Below are 26800 nucleotides of genomic sequence, written 5' to 3'. Positions count from 1 at the left end.
CAGGTGATGGACAGCTTGGCACAGGAGGGCAGGTGATGGACAGCATGGCACAGGAGGGCAGGTGATGGACAGCATGGCACAGGAGGGCAGGTGATGGACAGCATGGCACAGGAGGGCAGGTGATGGACAGCTTGGCACAGGAGGGCAGGTGATGGACAGCATGGCACAGGAGGGCAGGTGATGGACAGCATGGCAAAAGAGGGCAGGTGATGGACAGCATGGCACAGGAGGGCAGGTGATGGACAGCATGGCACAGGAGGGCAGGTGATGGACAGCATGGCACAGGAGGGCAGGTGATGGACAGCTTGGCACAGGAGGGCAGGTGATGGACAGCATGGCACAGGAGGGCAGGTGATGGACAGCATGGCACAGGAGGGCAAGTGATGGACAGCATGGCACAGGAGGGCAGGTGATGGACAGCTTGGCACAGGAGGGCAGGTGATGGACAGCATGGCACAGGAGGGCAGGTGATGGACAGCATGGCACAGGAGGGCAGGTGATGGACAGCATGGCACAGGAGGGCAGGTGATGGACAGCATGGCACAGGAGGGCAGGTGATGGACAGCATGGCACAGGAGGGCAGGTGATGGACAGCATGGCACAGGAGGGCAGGTGATGGACAGCATGGCACAGGAGGGCAAGTGATGGACAGCATGGCACAGGAGGACAGGTGATGGACAGCATGGCACAGGAGGGCAGGTGATAGACAGAATGGCTCAGGAGAGCAGGTGATGGACAGTATGGCAAAAGAGGGCAGGTGATGGACAGCATGGCACAGGAGGGCAGGTGATGGACAGCATGGCACAGGAGAGCAGGTGATGGACAGCATGGCACAGGAGGGCAGGTGATGTACAGCATGGCACAGGAGGGCAGGTGATGGACAGCATGGCACAGGAGGGCAGGTGGTACATGGCTCTGGAGGGCAGATCACGCATGGCACAGGAGGGCAGGTGATGGACAGCATGGCACAGGTGTGCAGATCACACATGACACAGGAGGGCAGGTGATGGACAGCATGGCACAGGAGGGCAGGTGATGGACAGTATGGCACAGGAGGGCAGGTGATGGACAGCATGGCACAGGTGTGCAGATCACACATGACACAGGAGGGCAGGCGACGCACGGCAGTGGAGTTAAGGTAACACCTGGTAGTAGCACAGGTAACTGTGTGCAGGTAATACCGCATAGCACAGAGCCGGTGCGCAGGCAACAAAGGTAACACCAGGTAAGCAGCCAGGAGTGGATGGAATAGCGGATGCACTGCATAAATCATGAGCACAGCGCTGCTGGAAAGTTCATAACCTTCTTCTTGGAACAGAAACTATGTCAGTGCAGCCGAGGCGCGGACATGACTCCGCTACGATTAATAATGCATCCAGCGTCATCTCCTGCACAGAAGGACGGCACTATAATACAGCAACATGGTGCACACAGGACATGGCCAGACACAGGTGGTGACAAATACATACAGATGTAACGACTGTGCTGAAAAAAACTGCAGCTCAACGGTCAGGTCTGACTCTGAACATACCGACACTGAAAAACCATAAAAAGACTAAAAATAAACAAAGTTTATAGTTCTTATACCCTGTACAGGTAATGAGGGAACTCGGACTTCTTACTTACCGCTTCCTGTTTACGCCTTCTGCCTGGACGCCCGATCTTCTTCATGGACCCCCCAAGATCTTGCCTGTCCTCTTTGCTCTTCTGTTCCTTGACATCATCTTCTGCCTAGAGGAAAAAATAAAAGCATCAACTAAAATCCAGAGGAGGACACTCACTGGGGAGCAGTATTATAGTAGTTATATTCTTGTACATAGGGAGCAGTATTATAGTAGTTATATTCTTGTACATAGGAGCAGTATTATAGTAGTTATATTCTTGTACATAGGAGCAGTATTATAGTAGTTATATTCTTGTACATAGGGGCAGTATTATAGTAGTTATATTCTTGTACATAGGGGCAGTATTATAGTAGTTATATTCTTGTACATAGGGGCAGTATTATAGTAGTTATATTCTTGTACATAGGGGGCTGTATTATAGTAGTTATATTCTTGTACATAGGGGCAGTATTATAGTAGTGATATTCTTGTATATAGGGAGCAGTATTATAGTAGTTATATTCTTGTACATAGGTGCAGTATTATAGTAGTTATATTCTTGTACATAGGGGGCTGTATTATAGTAGTTATATTCTTGTACATAGGAGCAGTATTATAGTAGTTATATTCTTGTACATAGGAGCAGTATTATAGTAGTTATATTCTTGTATATAGGAGCAGTATTATAGTAGTGATATTCTTGTATATAGGGAGCAGTATTATAGTAGTTATATTCTTGTACATAGGTGCAGTATTATAGTAGTTATATTCTTGTACATTGAGACAGTATTATAGTAGTTATATTCTTGTACATAGGAGCAGTATTATAGTAGTTATATTCTTGTATATAGGAGCAGTATTATAGTAGTGATATTCTTGTATATAGGGAGCAGTATTATAGTAGTTATATTCTTGTACATAGGTGCAGTATTATAGTAGTTATATTCTTGTACATTGAGGCAGTATTATAGTAGTTATATTCTTGTACGTAGGAGCAGTATTATAGTAGTTATGTTCTTGTACATAGGGGCAGCATTATAGTAGTTATATTCTTGTACATAGGAGCAGTATTATAGTAGTTATATTCTTGTACATAGGAGCAGTATTATAGTAGTTATATTCTTGTACATAGGAGCAGTATTATAGTAGTTATATTCTTGTACATAGGAGCAGTATTATAGTAGTTATATTCTTGTACATAGGAGCAGTATTATAGTAGATATATTCTTGTACATAGGAGGCAGTATTATAGTAGTTATATTCTTATATATAGGAGGCAGTATTATAGTAGTTATATTCTTGTACATAGGAGCAGTATTATAGTAGTTATATTCTTGTACATAGGGGCAGTATTATAGTAGTTATATTCTTGTACATAGGGGGCAGTATTATAGTAGTTATATTCTTGTACATAGGGAGCAGTATTATAGTAGTTATATTCTTGTACATAGGAGCAGTATTATAGTAGTTATATTCTTATACATAGGGACAGTATTATAGTAGTTATATTCTTGTACATAGGGGCAGTATTATAGTAGTTATATTCTTGTACATAGGAGCAGTATTATAGTAGTTATATTCTTGTACATAGGGGCAGTATTATAGTAGTTATATTCTTGTACATAGGGGGCAGTATTATAGTAGTTATATTCTTGTACATAGGAGCAGTATTATAGTAGTTATATTCTTGTATATAGGAGCAGTATTATAGTAGTTATATTCTTGTACATAGGGGGCAGTATTATAGTAGTTATATTCTTGTACATAGGAGCAGTATTATAGTAGTTATATTCTTGTACATGGGGCAGTATTATAGTAGTTATATTCTTGTACATAGGAGCAGTATTATAGTAGTTATATTCTTGTACATAGGGGCAGTATTATAGTAGTTATATTCTTGTACATAGGAGCAGTATTATAGTAGTTATATTCTTGTACATCGGGGCAGTATTATAGTAGTTATATTCTTGTACATAGGGGGCAGTATTATAGTAGTTATATTCTTGTACATAGGAGCAGTATTATAGTAGTTATATTCTTGTACATAGGAGCAGTATTATAGTAGTTATATTCTTGTACATAGGGGGCAGTATTATAGTAGTTATATTCTTGCACATAGGAGCAGTATTATAGTAGGTATATTCTTGTACATAGGGGCAGTAATATAGTAGTTATATTCTTGTACATAGGGGCAGTATTATAGTAGTTATATTCTTGTACATAGGGGCAGTATTATAGTAGTTATATTCTTGTATATAGGAGCAGTATTATAGTAGTTATATTCTTGTATATAGGAGCAGTATTAAAGTAGTTATATTCTTGTATATAGGAGCAGTATTATAGTAGTTATATTCTTGTACATAGGAGCAGTATTATAGTAGTTATATTCTTCTACATAGGAGGCAGTATTATCGTAGTTATATTCTTGTACATGGGGGCAGTATTATAGTAGTTATATTCTTGTACATGGGGGCAGTATTATAGTAGTTATATTCTTGTACATAGGAGCAGTATTATAGTAATTATATTCTTGTATATAGGAGGCAGTATATAGTAGTTATATTCTTGTACATAGGGGCAGTATTATAGTAGTTATTTTCTTGTACATAGGAGCAGTATTATAGTAGTTATATTCTTGTATATAGGAGCAGTATTATAGTAGTTATATTCTTGTATATAGGAGCAGTATTATAGTAGCTATATTCTTGTACATAGGAGCAGTATTATAGTAGTTATATTCATGTACATAGGGGGCAGTATTATAGTAGTTATATTCTTGTACATAGGAGCAGTATTATAGTAGTTATATTCTTGTATATAGGAGCAGTATTATAGTAGTTATATTCTTGTATATAGGAGCAGTATTATAGTAGTTATATTCTTGTATATAGGAGCAGTATTATAGTAGTTATACTCTTGTACATAGGAGCAGTATTATAGTAGTTATATTCTTGTACATAGGGGCAGTATTATAGTAGTTATATTCTTGTACATAGGAGGCAGTATTATAGTAGTTATATTCTTGTACATAGGAGCAGTATTATAGTAGTTATATTCTTGTACATAGAAGCAGTATTATAGCAGTTATATTCTTGTACATAGGGACAGTATTATAGTAGTTATATTCTTGTACATAGGAGCAGTATTATAGTAGTTATATTCTTGTACATAGGGAGCAGTATTATAGTAGTTATATTCTTGTACATAGAGGCAGAATTATAGTAGTTATATTCTTGTACATAGGGGCAGTATTATAGTAGTTATATTCTTGTACATAGGGGCAGTATTATAGTAGTTATATTCTTGTACATAGGAGCAGTATTATAGTAGTTATATTCTTGTACATAGGAGCAGTATTATAGTAGTTATATTCTTGTACATAGGAGCAGTATTATAGTAGTTATATTCTTGTACATAGGAGCAGTATTATAGTAGTTATATTCTTGTACATTGGAGTAGTATTATAGTAGTTATATTCTTGCACATAGGGGACAGTATTATAGTAGTTATATTCTTGTACATAGGAGCAGTATTATAGTAGTTATATTCTTGTACATAGGGGCAGTATTATAGTAGTTATATTCTTGTACATAGGAGCAGTATTATAGTAGTTATATTCTTGTACATAGGAGCAGTATTATAGTAGTTATATTCTTGTACATTGGAGTAGTATTATAGTAGTTATATTCTTGCACATAGGGGACAGTATTATAGTAGTTATATTCTTGTACATAGGAGCAGTATTATAGTAGTTATATTCTTGTACATTGGAGTAGTATTATAGTAGTTATATTCTTGTACATAGGGGCAGTATTATAGTAGTTATATTCTTGTACATAGGGGCAGTATTATAGTAGTTATATTCTTGTACATAGGAGCAGTATTATAGTAGTTATATTCTTGTACATAGGAGCAGTGTTATAGTAGTTATATTCTTGTACATAGGAGCAGTATTATAGTAGTTATATTCTTGTACATTGGAGTAGTATTATAGTAGTTATATTCTTGCACATAGGGGACAGTATTATAGTAGTTATATTCTTGTACATAGGAGCAGTATTATAGTAGTTATATTCTTGTACATAGGAGCAGTATTATAGTAGTTATATTCTTGTACATAGGAGCAGTATTATAGTAGTTATATTCTTGTACATAGGAGCAGTATTATAGTAGTTATATTCTTGTACATAGGAGCAGTATTATAGTAGTTATATTCTTGTACATAGGAGCAGTATTATAGTAGTTATATTCTTGTACATAGGAGCAGTATTATAGTAGTTATATTCTTGTACATTGGAGTAGTATTATAGTAGTTATATTCTTGCACATAGGGGACAGTATTATAGTAGTTATATTCTTGTACATAGGAGCAGTATTATAGTAGTTATATTCTTGTACATTGGAGTAGTATTATAGTAGTTATATTCTTGTACATAGGGGCAGTATTATAGTAGTTATATTCTTGTACATAGGGGCAGTATTATAGTAGTTATATTCTTGTACATAGGAGCAGTATTATAGTAGTTATATTCTTGTACATAGGAGCAGTGTTATAGTAGTTATATTCTTGTACATAGGAGCAGTATTATAGTAGTTATATTCTTGTACATAGGAGGCAGTATTATAGTAGTTATATTCTTGTACATAGGAGCAGTATTATAGTAGTTATATTCTTGTACATAGGAGGCAGTATTATAGTAGTTATATTCTTGTACATAGGAGCAGTATTATAGTAGTTATATTCTTGTACATAGGAGCAGTATTATAGTAGTTATATTCTTGTACATAGGAGCAGTATTATAGTAGTTATATTCTTGTACATAGGAGCAGTATTATAGTAGTTATATTGCTGTACATAGGGGCAGTATTATAGTAGTTACAGTTATATGAAAAAGTTTGGGCACCCCTATTAATCTTAAGCTTAATGTTTTATAAAAATTGTTTTTTTTGCAGCAGCTATTTCAGTTTCATATATCTAATAACTGTTGGACACAGTAATGTTTCTGCCTTGAAATGAGGCTTATTGTACTAACAGAAAATGTGCAATCTGCATTCAAACAAAATTTGACAGGTGCATAAGTATGGGCACCTCACCAGAAAAGTGACATTAATATTTAGTAGATCCTCCTTTTGCAAAAATAACAGCCTCTAGTTGCTTCCTGTAGCTTTTAATGAGTTCCTGGATCCTGGATGAAGGTATTTTTGACCATTCCTCTTTACAAAACAATTCCAGTTCAGTTAAGTTTGATGGTCGCCGAGCATGGACAGCCCTCTTCAAATGATCCCACAGATGTTCAATGATATTCAGGTCTGGGGACTGGGATGGCCATTCCAGAACAGTGTAATTGTTCCTCTGCATGAATGCCTGAGTAGATTTGGTGCGGTGTTTTGGATCATTGTCTTGCTGAAAGATCCATCCCCTGCGTAACTTCAACTTTGTCACTGATTCATGAACATTATTGTCAAGAATCTGCTGATACTGAGAGGAATCCATGCGTCCCTCAACTTTAACAAGATTCCCGGTGCTGGCATTGGCCACACAGCCCCAAAGCATGATGGAACCTCCACCAAATGTTACTGTGGGTAGCAAGTGTTTTTCTTGGAATGCTGTGTTTTTTTGCCGCCATGCATAACACCTTTTTGTATGACCAAACAACTCAATCTTGGTTTCATCAGTCCACAGGACCTTCTTCCAAAAAGAAATTGGCTTCTCCAAATGTGCTTTTGCATACCTCAGCCGACTCTGTTTGTGGCGTGCTTGCAGAAACGGCTTCTTTCGCATCACTCTCCCATACAGCTTCTCCTTGTGCAAAGTGCGTTGTATAGTTGACCGATGCACAGTGACACCATCTGCAGCAAGTTGATGCTGCAGATCTCTGGAGGTGGTCTGAGGATTGTCCTTGACTGATCTCACCATTCTTCTTCTCTGCCTTTCTGATGTTTTTCTTGGCCTGCCACTTCTGGCCTTAACAAGAACTGTACCTGTGTTCTTCCATTTCCTTACTATGTTCCTCACAGTGGAAATTGACAGGTTAAATCTCTGAGACAGCTTTTTGTATCCTTCCCCTGAACAACTATGTTGAATAATCTTTGTTTTCAGATCATTTGACAGTTGGTTTGAGGAGCCCATGATGCCACTCTTCAGAGGAGATTCAAACAGGAGAACAACTTGCAAGTGGCCACTTTAAGTAGCTTTTCTCATGATTGCATACACCCGGCTATGAAGTTCAAAGCTCAATGAGGTTACAAAACCAAAAAAAGTGCTTTAGTAAGTCAGTAAAAAGTAGGTAGGAGTATTTAAAACAAGAAAATGATAAGGGTGCCCATACTTATGCACCTGTCAGATTTTGTATATCAGATTGCACATTTTCTGTTAGTACAATAAACCTCATTTCAAGGCAGAAACATTACTGTGTCCAACAGTTATTAGATATATGAAACTGAAATAGCTGTTGCAAAAAAAAACAATTTTTATAAAACATTAAGCTTAAGATTAATAGGGGTGCCCAAACTTTTTCATATCACTGTATATTCCTGTACATAGGAGCAGTATTATAGTAGTTATATTTTTGCACGTAGGGGCTTCCAGTCACATTTCTATCAGGCCTGAAGTCACATTCAGAGCTGCTTTCACAATTCTCGACTCTGCCCTCAGTTTTGCAGGGACGGTGGACTGTGCAGCTCCCGCTTTTCCTCTGTAGCACTCAGCGGCTCCTCTCCTGTCCCAATACTTCGTGCTCAGATTCCTGGCTCTCCTCTCTTCCTCTCTCACACACCATCTGCTCTCCGACCACCGTATCTTCTCACCTACTTCTTAGAATTGATCTGCACTGTCGTCAATCTTTGTATAAATCAGCAGTACAAGAAGTCTGCATTGTGTCTTATCGGACACGTTGGCCTCTTCCCCACTTATAAGACACTTCTTCCTACTGATTTCTCTAACCACTCTGTTATGGCTGGCACCGGGCACGGAGATGGAGAACACCATCTAACCAGGGCAATATGATGATGCCGGCCCCCAAAGGTCCCGTAATAGTCAGGGCGCTGATGGTGTCCATCGTGCGCACCAATCCACACTTCCCTCTGATCCCACTTACCACCTTTAAATCCTCCCCGCACACCTCTACGCTCCCCCATTACTCGCTGCTCCTCTTCGGTTTCGTTCTGTACTTAGCGGGATGTGAGCAGATTGTGATGCTCTCTACACTTCACCAGTGACCTGGCCAAACCAGCGCCCTACATGCCCACACCATAACCGAGACTCTGCCGTAGTGCAGGTCATCAGCCCATACTTTTCTTCATACATCTCCCCTGCCATCACAAGGGTGCATGAGAAACGAATCAGAAAGCAAAAACCCAGTGAGCGGACAAATGAACCATCTTGTCCGATGTGACGAAGAAGGAAACTATTGGTGAGCACTACAACAGGAAAAAGGCTCGGGGGCGCGGATGATGACATCTGAACCATCCACCCCATGGAACCGGTTACACACAGTCTGGGGGAGCTTGGTGTATGAAAGTTGGCCAAGCACGCTGACTTTGGCAGCACCTGAAGACCATCTGGAGGAATCTGGAGCACGTTCAGCGCGTGCACCACCACTCCACTCATTGGCTATTAGTTGGAGAGAGAGGCTCTCGTAAACAACATGGCTATTGGTGTGCGTCTCTGGAGTCAAAGTCCTAGCAGTCGGACCACCACATGGAACCAGTCACAAACAGTCTGGGAGAGCCGGGTGTATGAAAGCTGGCCAAGCTGACTTTGGGGAGACCTGCCAACCATCTGGAGGCCTCTGGAGCAATGGTTCAACGCATGCACCACCACTCCACTCATTGGTTATTGGATGGAGAGAGAAGCTCTTGTAAACTTGGCTATTGGTGGGCATCTTATCACTGATCCTATGGTGGGCCATCTCCCTTAATGCAATATTTTGTAAAACGCCCTTGAATTAAAGCTGCAGTCACATCTCCGTTACTTTGAGTTATACAGTAAGATGTCCATCCTGCAGCCTCTCTTGCTCAGTCTTCTTCCCCATGTGGGAGGCAAGCAGGGTGTTTCGCACTCGTACACAATCACTTCCAGCTATCGTCCATGTCTGGCCTCCACCCTCACACATTTCCCATTTCCACGGAGGCCTCTCTGTTCTCTCACACTCCACTTCTACTTTTGGCTCTTCACCAGATAAATCTCTGCGGCACTGTGGAGTCAAATCAGGTAACAAAAGCCCCTGAGAGGCCAAAGGAAACCAGCGTGCAGCTCGTATAACAACCAACTCCAAGAGCAGCGCTCATGTATCAGGAAGAAAAGCGCCAGCTGCAATCCGTACCGTGTACAGAAAAGCATGCAGAGACTGACAGAAGAGTGCAGAGAATGCAGAGGACAGAAGCGGCAACTCCAGAGAAAAGCAGATTTACCACCTAATAGTGCACGTGTGCATGGAGACTTCTGAGCCGCTGGAATAAGGTGGAACCAATCACTGTCTTTGTTATTATTCTAACGTTTCACGATCCAGAACTATAGTAGAGAACAGAAGGAACAGAGACAGAACCTTAGAGAAACCGGGAGAGAACAGAAGGAAGGTAGACAGAACCCTAGAGAAACCTGGAGAGAACAGAAGGAACAGAGACAGAACCATAGAGAAACCAGGAGAGAACAGAAGGTAGACAGAACCATAGAGAAACCTGGAGAGAACAGAAGGAACAGAGACAGAACCATAGAGAAACCAGGAGAGAACAGAAGGTAGACAACCATTGAGAAACCTGGAGAGAACAGAAGGAACAGAGACAGAACCATAGAGAAACCAGGAGAGAACAGAAGGTAGACAGAACCATAGAGAAACCTGGAGAGAACAGAAGGAACAGAGACAGAACCATAGAGAAACCAGGAGAGAACAGAAGGTAGACAACCATTGAGAAACCTGGAGAGAACAGAAGGAACAGAAATAGAACCATAGAGAAACAAGGTCAGAACAGAAGGAAGAGAGAGAGAAACCAGGAGAGAACAGAAGGAAGATAGACGAAGATAGACAAGAACCATAGAGAAACCTGGAGGGAACAGAAGGAACAGAAATAGAACCATAGAGAAACAAGGTCAGAACAGAAGGAAGAGAGAGAGAAACCAGGAGAGAACAGAAGGAAGATAGACAAGAACCATAGAGAAACCTGGAGAGAACAGAAGGAACAGAGACAGAACCCATAGAGAAACCAGAATAAAAAAGAAAGGAACAGAGACAGGACCATAGAGAAACCAGGAGAAAATGGAAAGAATAGAGACAGAACCATAGAGAAACTAGGAGAGAACAGATGGAATAGAGACAGCACCATAGAGAAACCAGGAGAGAACAGAAGGAAGAGAGACAGAACCATAGAGAAACCAGGAGAGAACGGAAGGAAGGGAGACAGGTCCATAGAGAAACCAGGAGAGAACAGAAGGAATGGAGACAGGACCATAGAGAAAACCAGGAGAGAACAGAAGGAACAGAGACAGAACCATAGAGAAACCAGAAGAGAACAGAAGGAACAGAGACAGAACCAGAGAGAAACCAGGAGAGAACGGAAGGAAGGGAGACAGGTCCATAGAGAAACCAGGAGAGAACAGAAGGAATGGAGACAGGACCATAGAGAAACCAGGAGAGAACAGAAGGAAGAGAGACAGAACCATAGAGAAACCAGGAGAGAACGGAAGGAAGGGAGACAGGTCCATAGAGAAACCAGGAGAGAACAGAAGGAATGGAGACAGGACCATAGAGAAAACCAGGAGAGAACAGAAGGAACAGAGACAGAACCATAGAGAAACCAGAAGAGAACAGAAGGAACAGAGACAGAACCAGAGAGAAACCAGGAGAGAACGGAAGGAAGGGAGACAGGTCCATAGAGAAACCAGGAGAGAACAGAAGGAATGGAGACAGGACCATAGAGAAAACCAGGAGAGAACAGAAGGAACAGAGACAGAACCATAGAGAAACCAGGAGAGAACAGAAGGAACAGAGACAGAACCAGAGAGAAACCAGGAGAGAACAGAAGGAATTGAGACAGTACCATAGAGAAACCAGGAGAGGACAGAAGACACAGTGACAGAACCCATAGAGAAACCGAGAGAGAACAGAAGGAACAGAGACAGGACCACTGAGAAACTGGGAGAGAACAGAAGGAACAGAGACAGAAACCAGGAGAGGACAGAAGACACAGTGACAGAACCCATAGAGAAACCGGGAGAGAACAGAAGGAACAGAGACAGAACCATAGAGAAACCAGAATTAAAAAAGGAAAGGAACAGAGACAGAACCATAGAGAACCCAGGAGAGAACAGAAGGAATGGAGACAGGACCATAGAGAAACCAAGAGAGAACAGAAGGAATGGAGACAGGACCATAGAGAAAACCAGGAGAGAACAGAAGGAACAGAGAAAGTACATAGAGAAACCAGGAGAGGACAGAAGAAACAGAGACAGAACCATAGTGAAACCGGGAGAGAACAGAAGGAACAGAGACAAAACCCATAGAGAAACCGGGAGAGAACAGAAGGAACAGAGACAGAACCATAGAGAAACCAGCAGAAGGAAGAGAGACAGAACCATAGAGAAACCAGGAGAGATCAGAAGAATTGGAGACAGGACCATAGAGAAACCAGGAGAAAACAGAAAGAATGGAGACAGGACCACAGAATATCCAGGAGAGAACAGAAGGAATGGAGACAGGACCATAGAGAAAACAGGAGAGAACAGAAGGAAGAGAGACAGAACCATAGAGAAACCGGGAGAGAAAAGAAGGAACAGAGACAGAACCATAGAGAAACCTGGAGAGAACAGAAGGAACAGAGACAGAACCCATAGAGAAACCAGGAGAGAACAGAAGCAACAGAGACAGAACCATAGAGAAACCAGGAGAGGAAAGAAGGAACAGAGACAGAACCATAGAGAAACCAGCAGAAGGAAGAGAGACAGAACCATAGAGAAACCAGGAGAGAACAGAAGAATTGGAGACAGGACCATAGAGAAACCAGGAGAGAACAGAAGGAATGGAGACAGGACCACAGAGCAACCAGGAGAGAACAGAAGGAATGGAGACAGGACCATAGAGAAAACCAGGAGAGAACAGAAGGAACAGAGACAGAACATAGAGAAACCAGGAGGGGACAGAAGGACCAGAGACAGGACCATAGAGCGTAGACAGATGCGAGTACACAGAGAATGGTGTAGTCTAAGGACAGTAATAAGAGGAGCTCCCACTAGATTACTTTTCCCCCAGTTAGAAGACCCCTTACACTGAGGAGTGATTCTTGCTGCGAGTGTGTAAGACGGGCCGGCGGTATAAAATAACTGTGGACCAAGGTGACCCGCTCAGTGCACAAGCCACCTTTATTCTCCAGCTTATAGCAGCATTGGCTGGTGACGAGTAGATATCTGGATAATGGAAAACACATGTGATGGTTAAAGGAACGGGTGTACGGGACTGGTGAGCCCCGCGGTGAGTCTGGCAGCGGTGTCACACATCTGGCTGTCTCCTCCACCCGCCGCCGCCTCTTACACTTGTATTTACATTTTTTCCTTTACTGTAACTGCTCGAGGGCCAGGAGAAAGCCTGATGGCACAAACTAGGACGCCATTAATAGGAGGGAACAAGTGAGCGGTGTCTGTGCCACCCTGACATTGAGCACACGAGCATGGCTTCCATATGATTTGTAAATTAGGGCTATGGAAGAAGAGCTAATACTCTACTGCACACCTTTGCTGTAGACCCCCCACTGTGAAGTGGTCAGCACGAATAGTAAACAGCAGCGTCATACGGTGACACTTCTCTGTCCCTCTGTAAATAGGTCCATCCACGTCAAAGAACCGCACAGAGCGATGGCTTAGACGGGACGGTGCCGGATACCAGACATGAATATTGGGCTTTTAGTGAGCGGTATAGACTCTATAGTTATGGAAGACAGATTTTCGGCATAGTGGCGCAGTGCTGATCACGACACATTCGCTTGCGTTGCTGTGTGGGTTGTCCATTAGCCAAGAATTAATATCGGCCTTGTGAATAAGGTTGTATATGCCATGTCTCATATGTACAGAAAGCTAAACTAGTGATAGCAAACATCTCCCATCTGCAACCTCCAGGAGGCAGATGACCTCAAGATGGGGGATCTCACAGTTTTCGGTACCAGAGCCACATCTCAACTATCAGCCCCATCTGAGGTCACCAGGGGGGTAATTGGGAGCAACTGGTACCTGGTAAAAGCAGGTTCTGACCTAGACCCCATGTCCAGTGCTGGAGATATGGCGTGCTGTAGGGACTGAGCGATTCTCTAAACATAGTGCTGACCTTCCCAAGATCTGCGCCATTCCTATGACAACAGGTCTAGTAACTTTCTTTTGTTTATCCCTTTTATTTTTATGAGACTGTATATACAGTATTGTATAATCCCCTTTGTAACATCTCTTGTACATTTTTACAAGCACCGTCTAATTGTTGGATTAAATGTATAAAATGTAATAGCTTTGTTCTTCTTGCTTTATAAACCGCTCCCCTGAAGGTTCATGAAGCTCAACGTTACCAGTATCAAGCGCTCAGTCGTGCCCAGCTCTAGAGAGGTGGTCCAACGCTAGAGAGTCGGCCCGCCACACACTCAGCTCTAGAGAGGTGGCCCAATGCTAGAGAGTCGGCCCGCTACACGCTCAGCTCTAGAGAGGAGGCCCAATGCTAGAGAGGCGGTCAAGCACAGAGAAATGGCCCAGCGCGTGCCCAGGTCTAGAGAAGTGGCCCAGCGCGTGCCCAGGTCTAGAAAGGTTGCTCAGCACGTGCCCAGCTCTAGAGAGGTGGCCCAGCGCGTGCCCAGGTCTAGAAAGGTGGCCCAGCGCATGCCCAGCTCTAGAGAGGTGGCCCGGCGCGTGCCCAGCTCTAGAAAGGTTGCCCGGCGCGTGCCCAGCTCTAGAGAGGTGGCCCAACACATGCCCAGCTCTAGAGAGATGGTCCAACGCTAGAGAGGTGGCCCAGGACATGCCCAGCTCTAAAGAGGATGGGCCAACGCTAGAGAGGTGGCCCAACACGTGGCCAGCTCTGGAGAGGTGGTCCAACGCTAGAGAGGTGGCCAAGCACGTGCCCAGTGCTAGAGAGGTGGCCCAATGCAAGAGAGGTGGCCAAGCACGTGCCCAGTGCTAGAGAGGTGGCCAAGCACACGCCCAGCTCTAGAGAGGTGGTCCAACGCTAGAGAGGTGGCCAAGCACGTGCCCAGTGCTAGAGAGGTGGCCCAATGCAAGAGAGGTGGCCAAGCACGTGCCCAGTGCTAGAGAGGTGGCCAAGCACACGCCCAGCTTTAGAGAAGTGGCCCAACGCCAGAGAGGTAGTTTTCCTATATGCTAATTATACTGGGTACCATTACTTATTCCCATTATCTGGTAAGCAGTATTTCATTTAATTTCATTTAATTCATTTTTCCCAGTTTCCTTTTTTATTTTTTATTTTATTTAAAAAATCCCCCCCCCCTTTTTTTCTACAAGAATTTCCTTTTTAAATAACAATTTTTTTCCATTTTAAAGGGTTTTTTTTTTACTTTTCACTTTTTCGAAAAAAAATGTTTTTCCTTTTTTTACCTTGTCAAATTGTACTATACACTAAGACCAAGACATCTGTGATCGAGATATATATACTGTATATATACACACACACACACATATCAATTTAATTCAAACTGTTTTTCATACCCTACTCTAATACAGTATATACAGCAGTGGAAATTAAGTTATTGTATAGCATTGTAAGTTGTCCAGTGTCATTCATTACAATATTTAGCCCATTATTTAATTTCTGTATTAATTGCCATCAGATTATCAGTGATATGTTATAACTGATTGTATATTTCTTTTGTTTTGTTTCATTTCCTGTATCCCAGTATGAAGGTCTTATTTTGGACCGAAACGTTACATATTTTCAGGACAATTTTATTTTCAATAAATACCCTTTTTTGATGCATTAAAGGAGTGCCAGATTTTTCTTCGAATTCAGCTCTAGAGAGGTGGCCCGGCACGTGCCCAGCTCTAGAGAGGTGGCACGGCGCATGCCCAGCTCTAGAGAGGTGGCCCGGCGCGTGCCCAGCTCTAGAGAAGTGGCCTGATGCGTGCCCAGCTCTAGTGGTGGCATGACCTGTGTCCAGCTCTAGAGACGCAACCCGACGCGTTCCCAGCTTTAGTGAGGTGGCCTAGCACGTGTCTACATCTAGTGATATCACAACAATGTTGGTGATGTAACTACATGCAACGCCTGGTGTCAGATTAGGTTCTCTGCTTGGAGACGCCATTATAATTTCCTGTCATTTGTCCTAGATGAATAAGTACAGAGATTTTTCCCATTAACATGACAGACAACCAAGGAACCCCATTATCCTTATTAGGGTCCGTCAAAGAACTGATCCGTTTCTTGAAGGAATTCTATAAAAATAATAATACTAGCTAACTGCTAATGTGAAGCCGGCTTAAATAGGACTGCAGGTAATCTGAACGAACTAAACTAATATTTATTAAACAATACAGCCCAAAAAATAATTAATCTATTCAGCACCAATGCATCATCCAGATTTCACCACAGACACAGTATGATGGTTTAGTGAATCCTGCATTGAGCATTGGGTTGGACACGAAAACCCCGGAGGTCCCTTCCAACTCTGACATTCTAGGATTCTATGACTTTCCTGTATACTTTACTAACACAAACATGGAGAAAATAATAGTTTGTAACCATCACCAGACATCATCAAGACCTCCTAACCATTACCAGACATCACTGAGACATCCTAACCAACACCAGACAACACCATGACCCATAACCATCACCCAACATCATCATGACCCCATAACTATTACCAGTCATTACTGTAACCTCATAAACATGACCAGTCATCAGCGTGACCTCATAACCATCAGTCGATATCACCATGACCCCATAACCATCAGCCGACATCACCATGCCCCCATAACAATCACTCAACATCACCGAGATCTCTTAATCATCATGCAACATCAATGAGACTTCCTAACCATCACCTGACATCACCAAGACCCCATAACCATAACTCAACGTCACACTGACCTCATAACCATCAAGCAACATGAGTGACCTCATAACCGTCACTCTACATCACCATGAGATTCCATAACCGTCACCCACCATGATCCCATAACCAGTCATAAATACCGTGACTTCAAACATCACCCAACCTCACAGACTCCATACCCATCACCCAACTCACCATGACCTCATAACTATCACCCAACATCACCATGATCTCATAACCGTCAAGCTTCACCAAGACCCCATAACCATCAACCGACATCACATGACCCTATATTCGTCACTCTACATCATCATGAGATCACCATGAGATCCCATAACCGTCACCCAACATAACCATTATAACATAACCAGTCATTACTGTGACCTCATAAACATCACCCAACTTCACCATGATCTCATAACCGTCAGACATCGAGACCCCATATCATCAGCCAATATCACAGTGACCCCATAACCATCACTCATCACTGAGACCTCCTAACCATCAACCGACATCACTGAGACCTCATAACCATCACCTGACATCACCAAGATCTCATAACCATCACCCGACATTACAGAGATCTCATAACCATCACCCGACATCACTGAGATCTCCTAACCATCAACCGACATAACTGAGATCTCCTAACCATCAACCGACATCACGGAGACCTCCTAACCATCACCCGAAATTACCGAGATCTCACAACCATCACCCGACATCATCGAGACCCCATAAGCATCACCCGACATCACCTTGACCTCATAACCATCACCCAACATCACCATGACCACACAACTTTCACCCAAAATCACTATGAAATCATAACCATCACTGTGACCACACAAACATGACAAAACATCAGTGACCCAATAACCATCACGAAACATCACCGTGGTAGCATTCCTAGACATACTGTGAGCTGAGTCACTAGAATTAGGGACCATCTATATCCGTGTTCCCAAGTCCGGTCCTCAAGAGCCACCAACAGGTCATGTTTTCAGGATTTCCTTAGTATTGCACAGGTGATGCAATTATCACCTGTGCACGTGATGCAATTATCACCTGTGCAATACTACGGAAATACTGAAAACATGACCAGTTAGTGGCTCTTGAGGACCGGACTTGGGGAACACTGATCTATATGAAGTTACCTATTCGTTTTTGGATCAAAAAACATTCCCTAAGTAGCTCATTAATTTTACGTGCTGGCAACAGCGGGGTTCATGTACTCACTAGTTTCAGCTGACAGTCTATTCATGTGTTTGTAGATTGGCCACAGCATATTGGTGGACCTCCATATTATAATGCAAGAGGTGTGCGCCCCTTCTGATCTCCTACCATCACCAAACAGGACCGTGATCTTATATCCTTTACTAGATGTGATCATGACTTCAAAGGGTTGCGATTATCTCTGGCCCTTCAGTGATATAGTCATGTCATGTCTGCCGTGTTAGTTATGGGGTCACAGTGTTGTCTGGCGATGGTTATGGGGTCACAGTGTTGTCTGGTGATGGTTATGGGGTCACAGTGATGTCTGCTGATGGTTATGGGGTCACAGTGTTGTCTAGTGTTGGCTATGGGGTCACAGTGTTGTCTGCTGATGATTATGAGGTTATGTTGACAACTGCTGATGGTTATGGGGCCACAGTGTTGTCTGCTGAGAATTATGGAGCCACAGCGTTGTCTGCTGATGGTTATGGGGCCACAGCGTTGTCTGCTGATGGTTATGGGGCCACAGCGTTCTCTGCTGATGGTTATGAGGTTGTTGACATCTGCTGATGGTTATGGGGCCACAGTGTTGTCTGCTGATGATTATGAGGTTATGTTGACAACTGCTGATGGTTATGGGGCCACAGTGTTGTCTGCTGAGAATTATGGAGCCACAGCGTTGTCTGCTGATGGTTATGGGGCCACAGCGTTGTCTGCTGATGGTTATGGGGCCACAGCGTTCTCTGCTGATGGTTATGAGGTTGTTGACATCTGCTGATGGTTATGGGGCCACAGTGTTGTCTGCTGATGGTTATGGGGTCATAGTGTTAGTTATGGGGTCACAGTATTGTCTGCTGATGATTATGAGGTTATGTTAACATCTGCTAATGGTTATGGGGCCACAGTGTTGTCTGCTGATGATTATGAGGTTATGTTGACATCTGCTGATAGTTATGGGGTCACAGTGTTGTCTGCTGATGATTATGAGGTTATGTTGACAACTGCTGATGGTTATGGGGCCACAGTGTTGTCTGCTGATGGTTAAGGGGCCACAGTGTTGTCTGCTGATGGTTATGGGGCCACAGTGTTGTCTGCTGATGGTTATGAGGTTATGTTGACAACTGCTGATGGTTATGGGGCCACAGTGTTGTCTGCTGAGAGTTATGGAGCCACAGCGTTGTCTGCTGATGGTTATGGAGCAACAGTGTTGTCTGCTGATGGTTATGGGGCCACAGTGTTGTCTGCTGATGGTAATGGGGCCACATTGTTGTCTGCTGATGGTAATGGGGCCACGGTTTTGTCTGCTGATGGTTATGGGGCCACAGTGTTGTCTGCTGATGGATATGGGGCCACAGTGTTGTCTGCTGATGGTTATGGAGCAACAGTGTTGTCTGCTGATGGTTATGGGGCCACAGTGTTGTCTGCTGATGGTAATGGGGCCACATTGTTGTCTGCTGATGGTAATGGGGCCACGGTTTTGTCTGCTGATGGTTATGGGGCCACAGTGTTGTCTGCTGATGGATATGGGGCCACAGTGTTGTCTGCTTATGGTTATGGGGCCACAGTGTTGTCTGCTGATGGTTATGGGACCACAGTGTTGTCTACTGATGATTATGAGGTTATGTTGACATCTGCTGATGGTTATCGGGCCACAGTTTTGTCTGCTGATGATTATGAGGTTATGTTGACAACTGCTGATGGTTATGGGGCCACAGTGTTGTCTGCTGATGATTATGAGGTTATGTTGACAACTGCTGATGGTTATGGGGCCACAGCGTTGTCTGCTGAGTTATGGAGCCACAGCGTTGTCTGCTGATGGTCATGGGGCCACAGTGTTGTCTGCTGATGGTTAAGGGGCCACAGTGTTGTCTGCTGATGGTTAAGGGGCCACAGTGTTGTCTGCTGATGGTTATGGGGCCACAGTGTTGTCTGCTGATGATTATGAGGTTATGTTGACAACTGCTGATGGTTATGGGGCCACAGTGTGTTCTGCTGAGAGTTATGGAGCCACAGCGTTGTCTGCTGATGGTTATGGGGCCACAGCGTTGTCTGCTGATGGTTATGGGGCCACAGCGTTCTCTGCTGATGGTTATGAGGTTGTTGACATCTGCTGATGGTTATGGGGCCACGGTGTTGTCTGCTGATGGTTATGGGGCCACAGTGTTGTCTGCTGATGGTTATGGGGTCATATTGTTGGTTATGGGGTCACAGTATTGTCTGCTGATGATTATGAGGTTATGTTAACATCTGCTAATGGTTATGGGGCCACAGTGTTGTCTGCTGATGATTATGAGGTTATGTTGACATCTGCTGAGAGTTATGGGGTCACAGTGTTGTCTGCTGATGATTATGAGGTTATGTGGACAACTGCTGATGGTTATGGGGCTACAGTGTTGTCTGCTGAGAGTTATGGAGCTACAGCGTTGTCTGCTGATGGTTATGAAGCAACAGTGTTGTCTGCTGATGGTTATGGAGCCACAGCGTTGTCTGCTGATGGTTATGGAGCCACAGCGTTGTCTGCTGATGGTTATGGAGCCACAGCGTTGTCTGCTGATGGTTATGGGGCCACAGTGTTGTCTGCTGATGGTTAAGGGGCCACAGTGTTGTCTGCTGATGGTTAAGGGGCCACAGTGTTGTCTGCTGATGATTATGAGGTTATGTTGACAACTGCTGATGGTTATGGGGCCACAGCGTTGTCTGCTGATTGTTATGGGGCCACAGCGTTGTCTGCTGATGGTTATGAGGCCACAGTGTTGTCTGCTGATGATTATGGGGCCACAGTGTTGTCTGCTGATGGTTATGGGGCCACAGTGTTGTCTGCTGATGGTTATGGGGCCACAGTGTTGTCTGCTGATGATTATGAGGTTATGTTGACAACTGCTGATGGTTATGGGGCCACAGCGTTGTCTGCTGATTGTTATGGGGCCACAGCATTGTCTGCTGATGGTTATGAGGCCACAGTGTTGTCTGCTGATGGTTATGAGGCCACAGTGTTGTTTGCTGATGGTTATGGGGCCATGGTGTTGTCTGCTGATGGTTATGGGACCACAGTGTTGTCTGCTGATGGTTATGAGGTTATGTTGACAGCTGCTGATGGTTATGAGGCCAGTTTTGTCTGCTGATGGTTATGGGGTCATAGTGTTAGTTATGGGGTCACAGTGGTGCCAGGTGATGATTATGAGGTTATGTTGACATCTGCTAATGGTTATGGCGCCACAGTGTTGTCTGCTGATGGTTATGGGGCCACAGTGTTGTCTGCTGATGGTTATGGGGCCACAACATTGTCTGCTGATGTTATGGGGCCACAGTGTTGTCTACTGATGGTTATGAGGCCACAGTGTTGTCTGGTGATGTTATAGAGCCACAGTGTTGGCTGCTGATGGTTATGAGGCCACAGTGTTGTCTGGTGATGTTATAGAGCCACAGTGTTGTCTGCTGATGCTTATGAGGCCACAGTGTTGTCTAGTGATGTTATAGAGCCACAGTGTTCTCTGCTGATGGTTATGAGGCCACAATGTTGTCTACTGATGGTCATGAGGCCACAGTGTTGTCTGCTGATGGTTATGGGGCCACAGTGTTGTCTGGTGATGTTTATGGGGCCACAGTGTTGTCTGCTGATGGTTATGAGGTTATGTTGACATCTGGTGATGGTTATGTGGTCACAGTAATGTTTGGTGATGGATATTTAGTCACAGTGATGCCTTTAGATGGTTATGGGGTCACATTGATGTCTGGTGATCGTTATGAGGCCACAGTGAAGACTAAATGTTTGATCAGTTGTCTGTTCGGCCTCTGTGTTCCTCTGTTTCTCTGTTCCTGCACCAATTGGTCTTCCGTTACTTTGAAAAGTCAGGTAAGTCATTGATTCTTTTTCAAGAGAACCAGCCAGGTAATTTTGCCATACTAAACTTCCACTAATGCTGCAGAGGTCAGGTATTCAGAGGCTTAGTGCTTTCTGCGACTGCGCAGAGTTGTGTGAGTGATGGGGACGGAGCGAGACTCCTGGCCGGTGGGGGAAGCTAGACTACTGGCCGGTGGGGGAAGCTAGACTACTGGCCGGTGGGGGAAGCTAGACTACTGGCCGGTGGGGGAAGCTAGACTACTGGCCGGTGGGGGAAGCGAGACTAATGGCCGGTGGGGGAAGCGAGACTAATGGCCGGTGGGGGAAGCGAGACTAATGGCCGGTGGGGGAAGCGAGACTACTGGCCAGTGGGGGAAGCGAGACTACTGGCTGGTGAGGGAAGTGAGACTACTGGCCGGTGGGGGAAGCGAGACTACTGGCCAGTGGCTAAAGCGAGGCTACCGGCCAGTAGCGAAAACGAGACTACCGGCCGGTGGCGGAATCAAGACTACTGGCCGGTGCGGGAAGTGAGAGTACTTGTCGGTGAGGGAAGCGAGTGTTACGTGTTACGGAACCACTCAGCACCCAGAATATGTTGTGCAGTTATATGTATGGATAATAGGTTCCATGTGAGATGCATCAGCCCACAGGCTGCGCCCCTGGGCAGAGGGGACAAGATATCCCTGTTCTGTCCTCCCCCACCTTTGTAATTCCCACAGTAAAAATCGGCAGGCTCCGGCCCCCTGCGGCTATTGTAATGTATGTATTGTAATGTATGTATTGTAATGTACGCCCGGTGCCTCGGGGTGATCCTCGACTCTGCCCTCTCTTTCAAGCCACATATCCAAGCCCTTGCCTCCTCCTGCCGCCTCAAACTCAAAAACATTTCCCGGATCCGCGCATTCCTTGACCGTGACACCACAAAAACACTAGTGCATGCCCTTATCATCTCCCGCCTCGACTACTGCAACCTCCTACTCTCTGGACTCCCCTCTAGCACTCTGGCACCACTCCAATCCATCCTACACTCTGCTGCTCGACTAATCTACCTGTCTCCCCGCTATTCCCCAGCTTCTCCCCTATGCCAAGCCCTTCACTGGCTTCCTATTGCCCAGAGACTCCAGTTCAAAACCCTCACAATGACCTACAAAGCCATCCACAACCTATCTCCTCCATACATCTGTGACATGATCTCCCGGTACCTACCAACACGCAACCTCCGATCCTCTCAAGACCTCCTTCTCTACTCCCCTCTCATCTCTTCTTCCCACAACCGCATCCAAGACTTCTCCCGTGCTTCCCCCATACTCTGGAACTCTCTACCCCAGCACATCAGACTCTCGCCTACCATAGAAACTTTCAAAAAGAACCTGAAGACTCACCTCTTCCGACAAGCCTACAGCCTGCAGTGATCCTGAACCTACTGAACCGCCGCACAACCAGCTCTGCCCTCTCCTAGTGTATCATCACCCATCCCCTGCAGATTGTGAGCCCTCGCGGGCAGGGTCCTCCCTCCTTATGTACCCGTGTGCCTTGTTTTTTTTTTTGCTCATGTCTAATGTATTTGTCTATATTTGCCCCGTATTTCACATGTAAAGCGCCATGGAATAAATGGCGCTATAAAAATGAATAATAATAATAATAATAATGTCTGGCCTGCTGCTTTTCTATTGGCCTGCCCTCTGTATCTGTGTAATATATTTTGTGTCCTGTGAATAAAGTGTGTGAGACTGGAAATACGTGGAGAAGCAGTCAGCTTTTATATGCTCTCATGTAATTAAGGAATTCCAGCCAGCGTCCTTCATTCAGACTCCAGCCAAAGCAAAGTGGATCTCCTGAAACACGGGGTGGTACTGAAAGAGGTACCCCAGCTTGGTAGACCCCGTTACAGCGAGACTACTGGCCGGCGGGGGAAGCGAGACTACTGGCCGGTGGGGGAAGCGAGACTACTGGCCGGTGGGGGAAGCAAGACTAATGTTCAGTGGGGGAAGCGAGACTACTGTCCTGGGCGGTGGAGAGCGGGACTAAAGCGAGATCTAGCACCACCCACATGACTGACAGCCAGGAACTTACAAAGAAGATAACTAAAAAGAGTGTTTTTTACTCCTATACTGGGGTGTTCAGCTTCACCGCCATGTTAGTGGTGCACTTTGCACGACCTGTATGCCACTGGATGCAAAGTAGTATCCAGGTAGGCACATAGGTGGGTTATAGATCTACATTGTCATTTTCTGTGCATTGTGCGGCCCCTCGTCCTCACCCGTCATGTACAGGCCTCATTATCTGCAGCTGCTTTATGTTACAGGGAAAATCCAAAGTTCGTTTTTTTTGAAGCCCCGAGGGAATAAAGGAGATAACGATTCCAGCCAAGAGTCAGACAGAAAGGTGTCTGCACCGCGGATGGGAGGCAGACTCCAGAGTGATGCAGTACCAGAGGTGGAGGATGGGCGTATGTATTTATATATAGCCATGGTCGCAAGTGTTGGCACCCTTGAAATTGTTCCAGTAAATGAAGTATTTCATCCAGAACATTATCACAGTTCCCCATGTTTTGTTATACACGGGTTTATTTCCTTTGTGTGTTTTTGAACAACACAAAAAACTGTGAAAAAAAAGGCAAATTGGACATAATTTCACACAAAACCCCCAAAATGGGACGGTCAAAAGTGTCCACCCTCAACTTTTAATATTTGGTTGCCCCCTTTAGAATAAATAACTGCAATCCATCGCTTCCTATAACCATCCACAAGCTTCTTCCTCCTCTCAGCCGGGATCTTGGACGTCTCTTCTTACAATCTGCTCCCGGTCTCATATTTCAACTTCTCCCAACAGCGATTGTAAGATCTCTCCACAGGTGATCAATGGGATTTAGATCCGCACTCATTGCTGCCACTTCAGAACTCTTCAGCGCTTTGTTTTCATCCATTTCTTGAAGGATGTTTGGGGTCATTGTCCTGCTGGAAGACCCATGATCTAGGACACAAACCCAGCATTCTCACACTGGGTACTACATTGCCACCCAAAATCATTTGGTAGTCTTCAGATTTCATAATGCCTTGCACACAGTCAAGGCCCCCAGTGCCAGAGGCAGCAACACAACCTCGAAACATCTTTGAACCTCCACCATATCAGACTGTAGGTACTGTGTTCTTTTCTTTGTAGACCTCAGTCCATTTTCGGGAAACCGTAGAATGATGTGCTTCACCAAAAAGCTCTATCTTGGTCTCATCTGTCCACAAGACACTTTCCAAGAAGGATTTTTGTTATGTACATTTTGGCAAACTGCAGTCTAGCTTTTTATGCATGTGTCAGCAGTGGGGTTCTACTAGGTCTCCTGCCATATGGTTTCATTTTATTCACACGTTGACAGATAGTTCACACTGACACTGATGCCCCCTGAGCCTGCAGGACAGTTTGAATTTCTTTGGACCTTGATTGGGGCTTATCCACCATCTGGACCATCCTGCATTACAACCTTTCATCAATGCTTCTTTGTCGTCCATGTCCAGGGAGATTAGCTACAGCGCCATGGGTTTTAAACTTCTTGATTATGTTGTGTACCGTGACCAAAGGAACATCAAGGTCTCTAGAGATGAACTTGTAACCTTGAGATTGTTGATATTTTTTTCCATTTGTAGTTCTCAAGTCTTCAGACAGTTCTCTTCTCCTCTTTCTGTTTTCCATGTTTAGTGTGGCACACACGGGCACACAATACAAAGATTGTCAACTTCTCCCCTTTTTATCTGGTTTCAGGTGTGATGTTCACATTGCCCACACCTGTTACTTGCCACAGGCTAGCGTGAACGAGCATCATATGCTTGAAACACTTGTTTACTCACAACTTTCGAATGGTGCCAAAAAATTTGTCCTGCGCATTTTGGGGGTTTTGTGGGAAATTTTGCTCAATTTGCCTTTTTTTCTGATTTTTTGTGTTGCCACAATACACACAAAGGAAATAAACATGTGTATAACAAAACATGTGGAATTGTGATAATTTACTTCATTTTCTAGAACATCATAATCGCGCTGCGTTGTTCAGATCTATGGCTGAACACCTTAATGTGACAGGGATGAATGACAGCTTTGTGATTCCTGTTATGATCTGGTAACCCTGGAGCCGCATGAGAGACTTTCTCAGGAGAGGTGGTACCTATACTGACCGCAAACCCTAAACTAACACCGCAACTAGAAGTAGCCGTGGGATGTACCTAACACGTCCTAGACACCTCGACACAGCCGGAGGACTAAATACCCCTATAGATGGAATTGGGAATTCTATCTTGCCTCAGAGCAGAACCCCAAAGGATAGGCAGTCCCCCACAAATATTGACTGTGAGTATAAGAGGAAAGACACACGCAGGCAGAAAAACAGGATTTAGCAAAAGAGGCACTTCTAGCTAAATAGGAAAGGATAGGACAGAATTCTAAGCGGTCAGTATTAAAATCCTAAAAATATCCACAGCAGATAATACAAATACTCCACATCTAACTAAAGACATAGAAAGTATATCTGCATCTCCTGAGAATCCAGCATGACTGAAAAATCCAAACAAAGTCTAAGCTGGACAAAAACACAATAAATTGCACTGAATTGCAAAGCACACTGCATGTGTGCACAGAGACAAAAAACCAAACACTTATCTTAGCTGAATTTGGCAGCAAGGCATGAGGAGCCAGAGAGAGATGCAATCCCTCCAAGTACAATGGACAACTGGCACAGACTCATGGATCCTGCACACCTAAATACCTAATAGAGCTGCAATCAGTAGAAACACCTGCCCGGATTACAACCCCAAGACAACTGCACTACCACCAACAACCACCGGAGGGAGCCCAAGAGCAGAATTCACAACAAATTCCACCGCTGGGACCCCTATCATCCCATGATGAAGGAAGCGAAGGGCTCACACGTGCAGCTTCACTATAGTCCCTGTCGTCATCAACAATTAAAGAAAAACTGTACGTAAGATCAACCACCCAAACCGCACACATAGGGGCATACAGAACTTTGAGGTTTAAATCCATCTACACCTTTATCGTTTCTCGATGTTGCTGCATTTCTGAGTAATTAGTGGTTTCATTCCTATGAACCGTTAAGTGCTCTAGA

At 44.2% G+C, this 26800-nt stretch overlaps 1 protein-coding gene across 2 annotated transcripts in view; it reads right to left on the bottom strand.

Annotated features, from left to right (window-relative positions):
* DNMT3A (DNA methyltransferase 3 alpha) overlaps window positions 1-26800 on the bottom strand; it is a 206130-nt gene that overhangs the window by 145019 nt on the left and 34311 nt on the right. For both annotated transcript variants that reach the window (XM_077291889.1, XM_077291890.1), the window contains exon 3: window positions 1627-1731. In XM_077291889.1, coding sequence (XP_077148004.1) covers window positions 1627-1731 — 105 coding nt within the window. The remainder of the gene's footprint in view (window positions 1-1626; window positions 1732-26800) is intronic.

Source organism: Ranitomeya variabilis, chromosome 2 (genome assembly GCF_051348905.1).
Source record: "Ranitomeya variabilis isolate aRanVar5 chromosome 2, aRanVar5.hap1, whole genome shotgun sequence".
Lineage (NCBI taxonomy): Eukaryota > Metazoa > Chordata > Amphibia > Anura > Dendrobatidae > Ranitomeya > Ranitomeya variabilis.
This window is presented reverse-complemented; position numbering and strand designations above follow the sequence as displayed.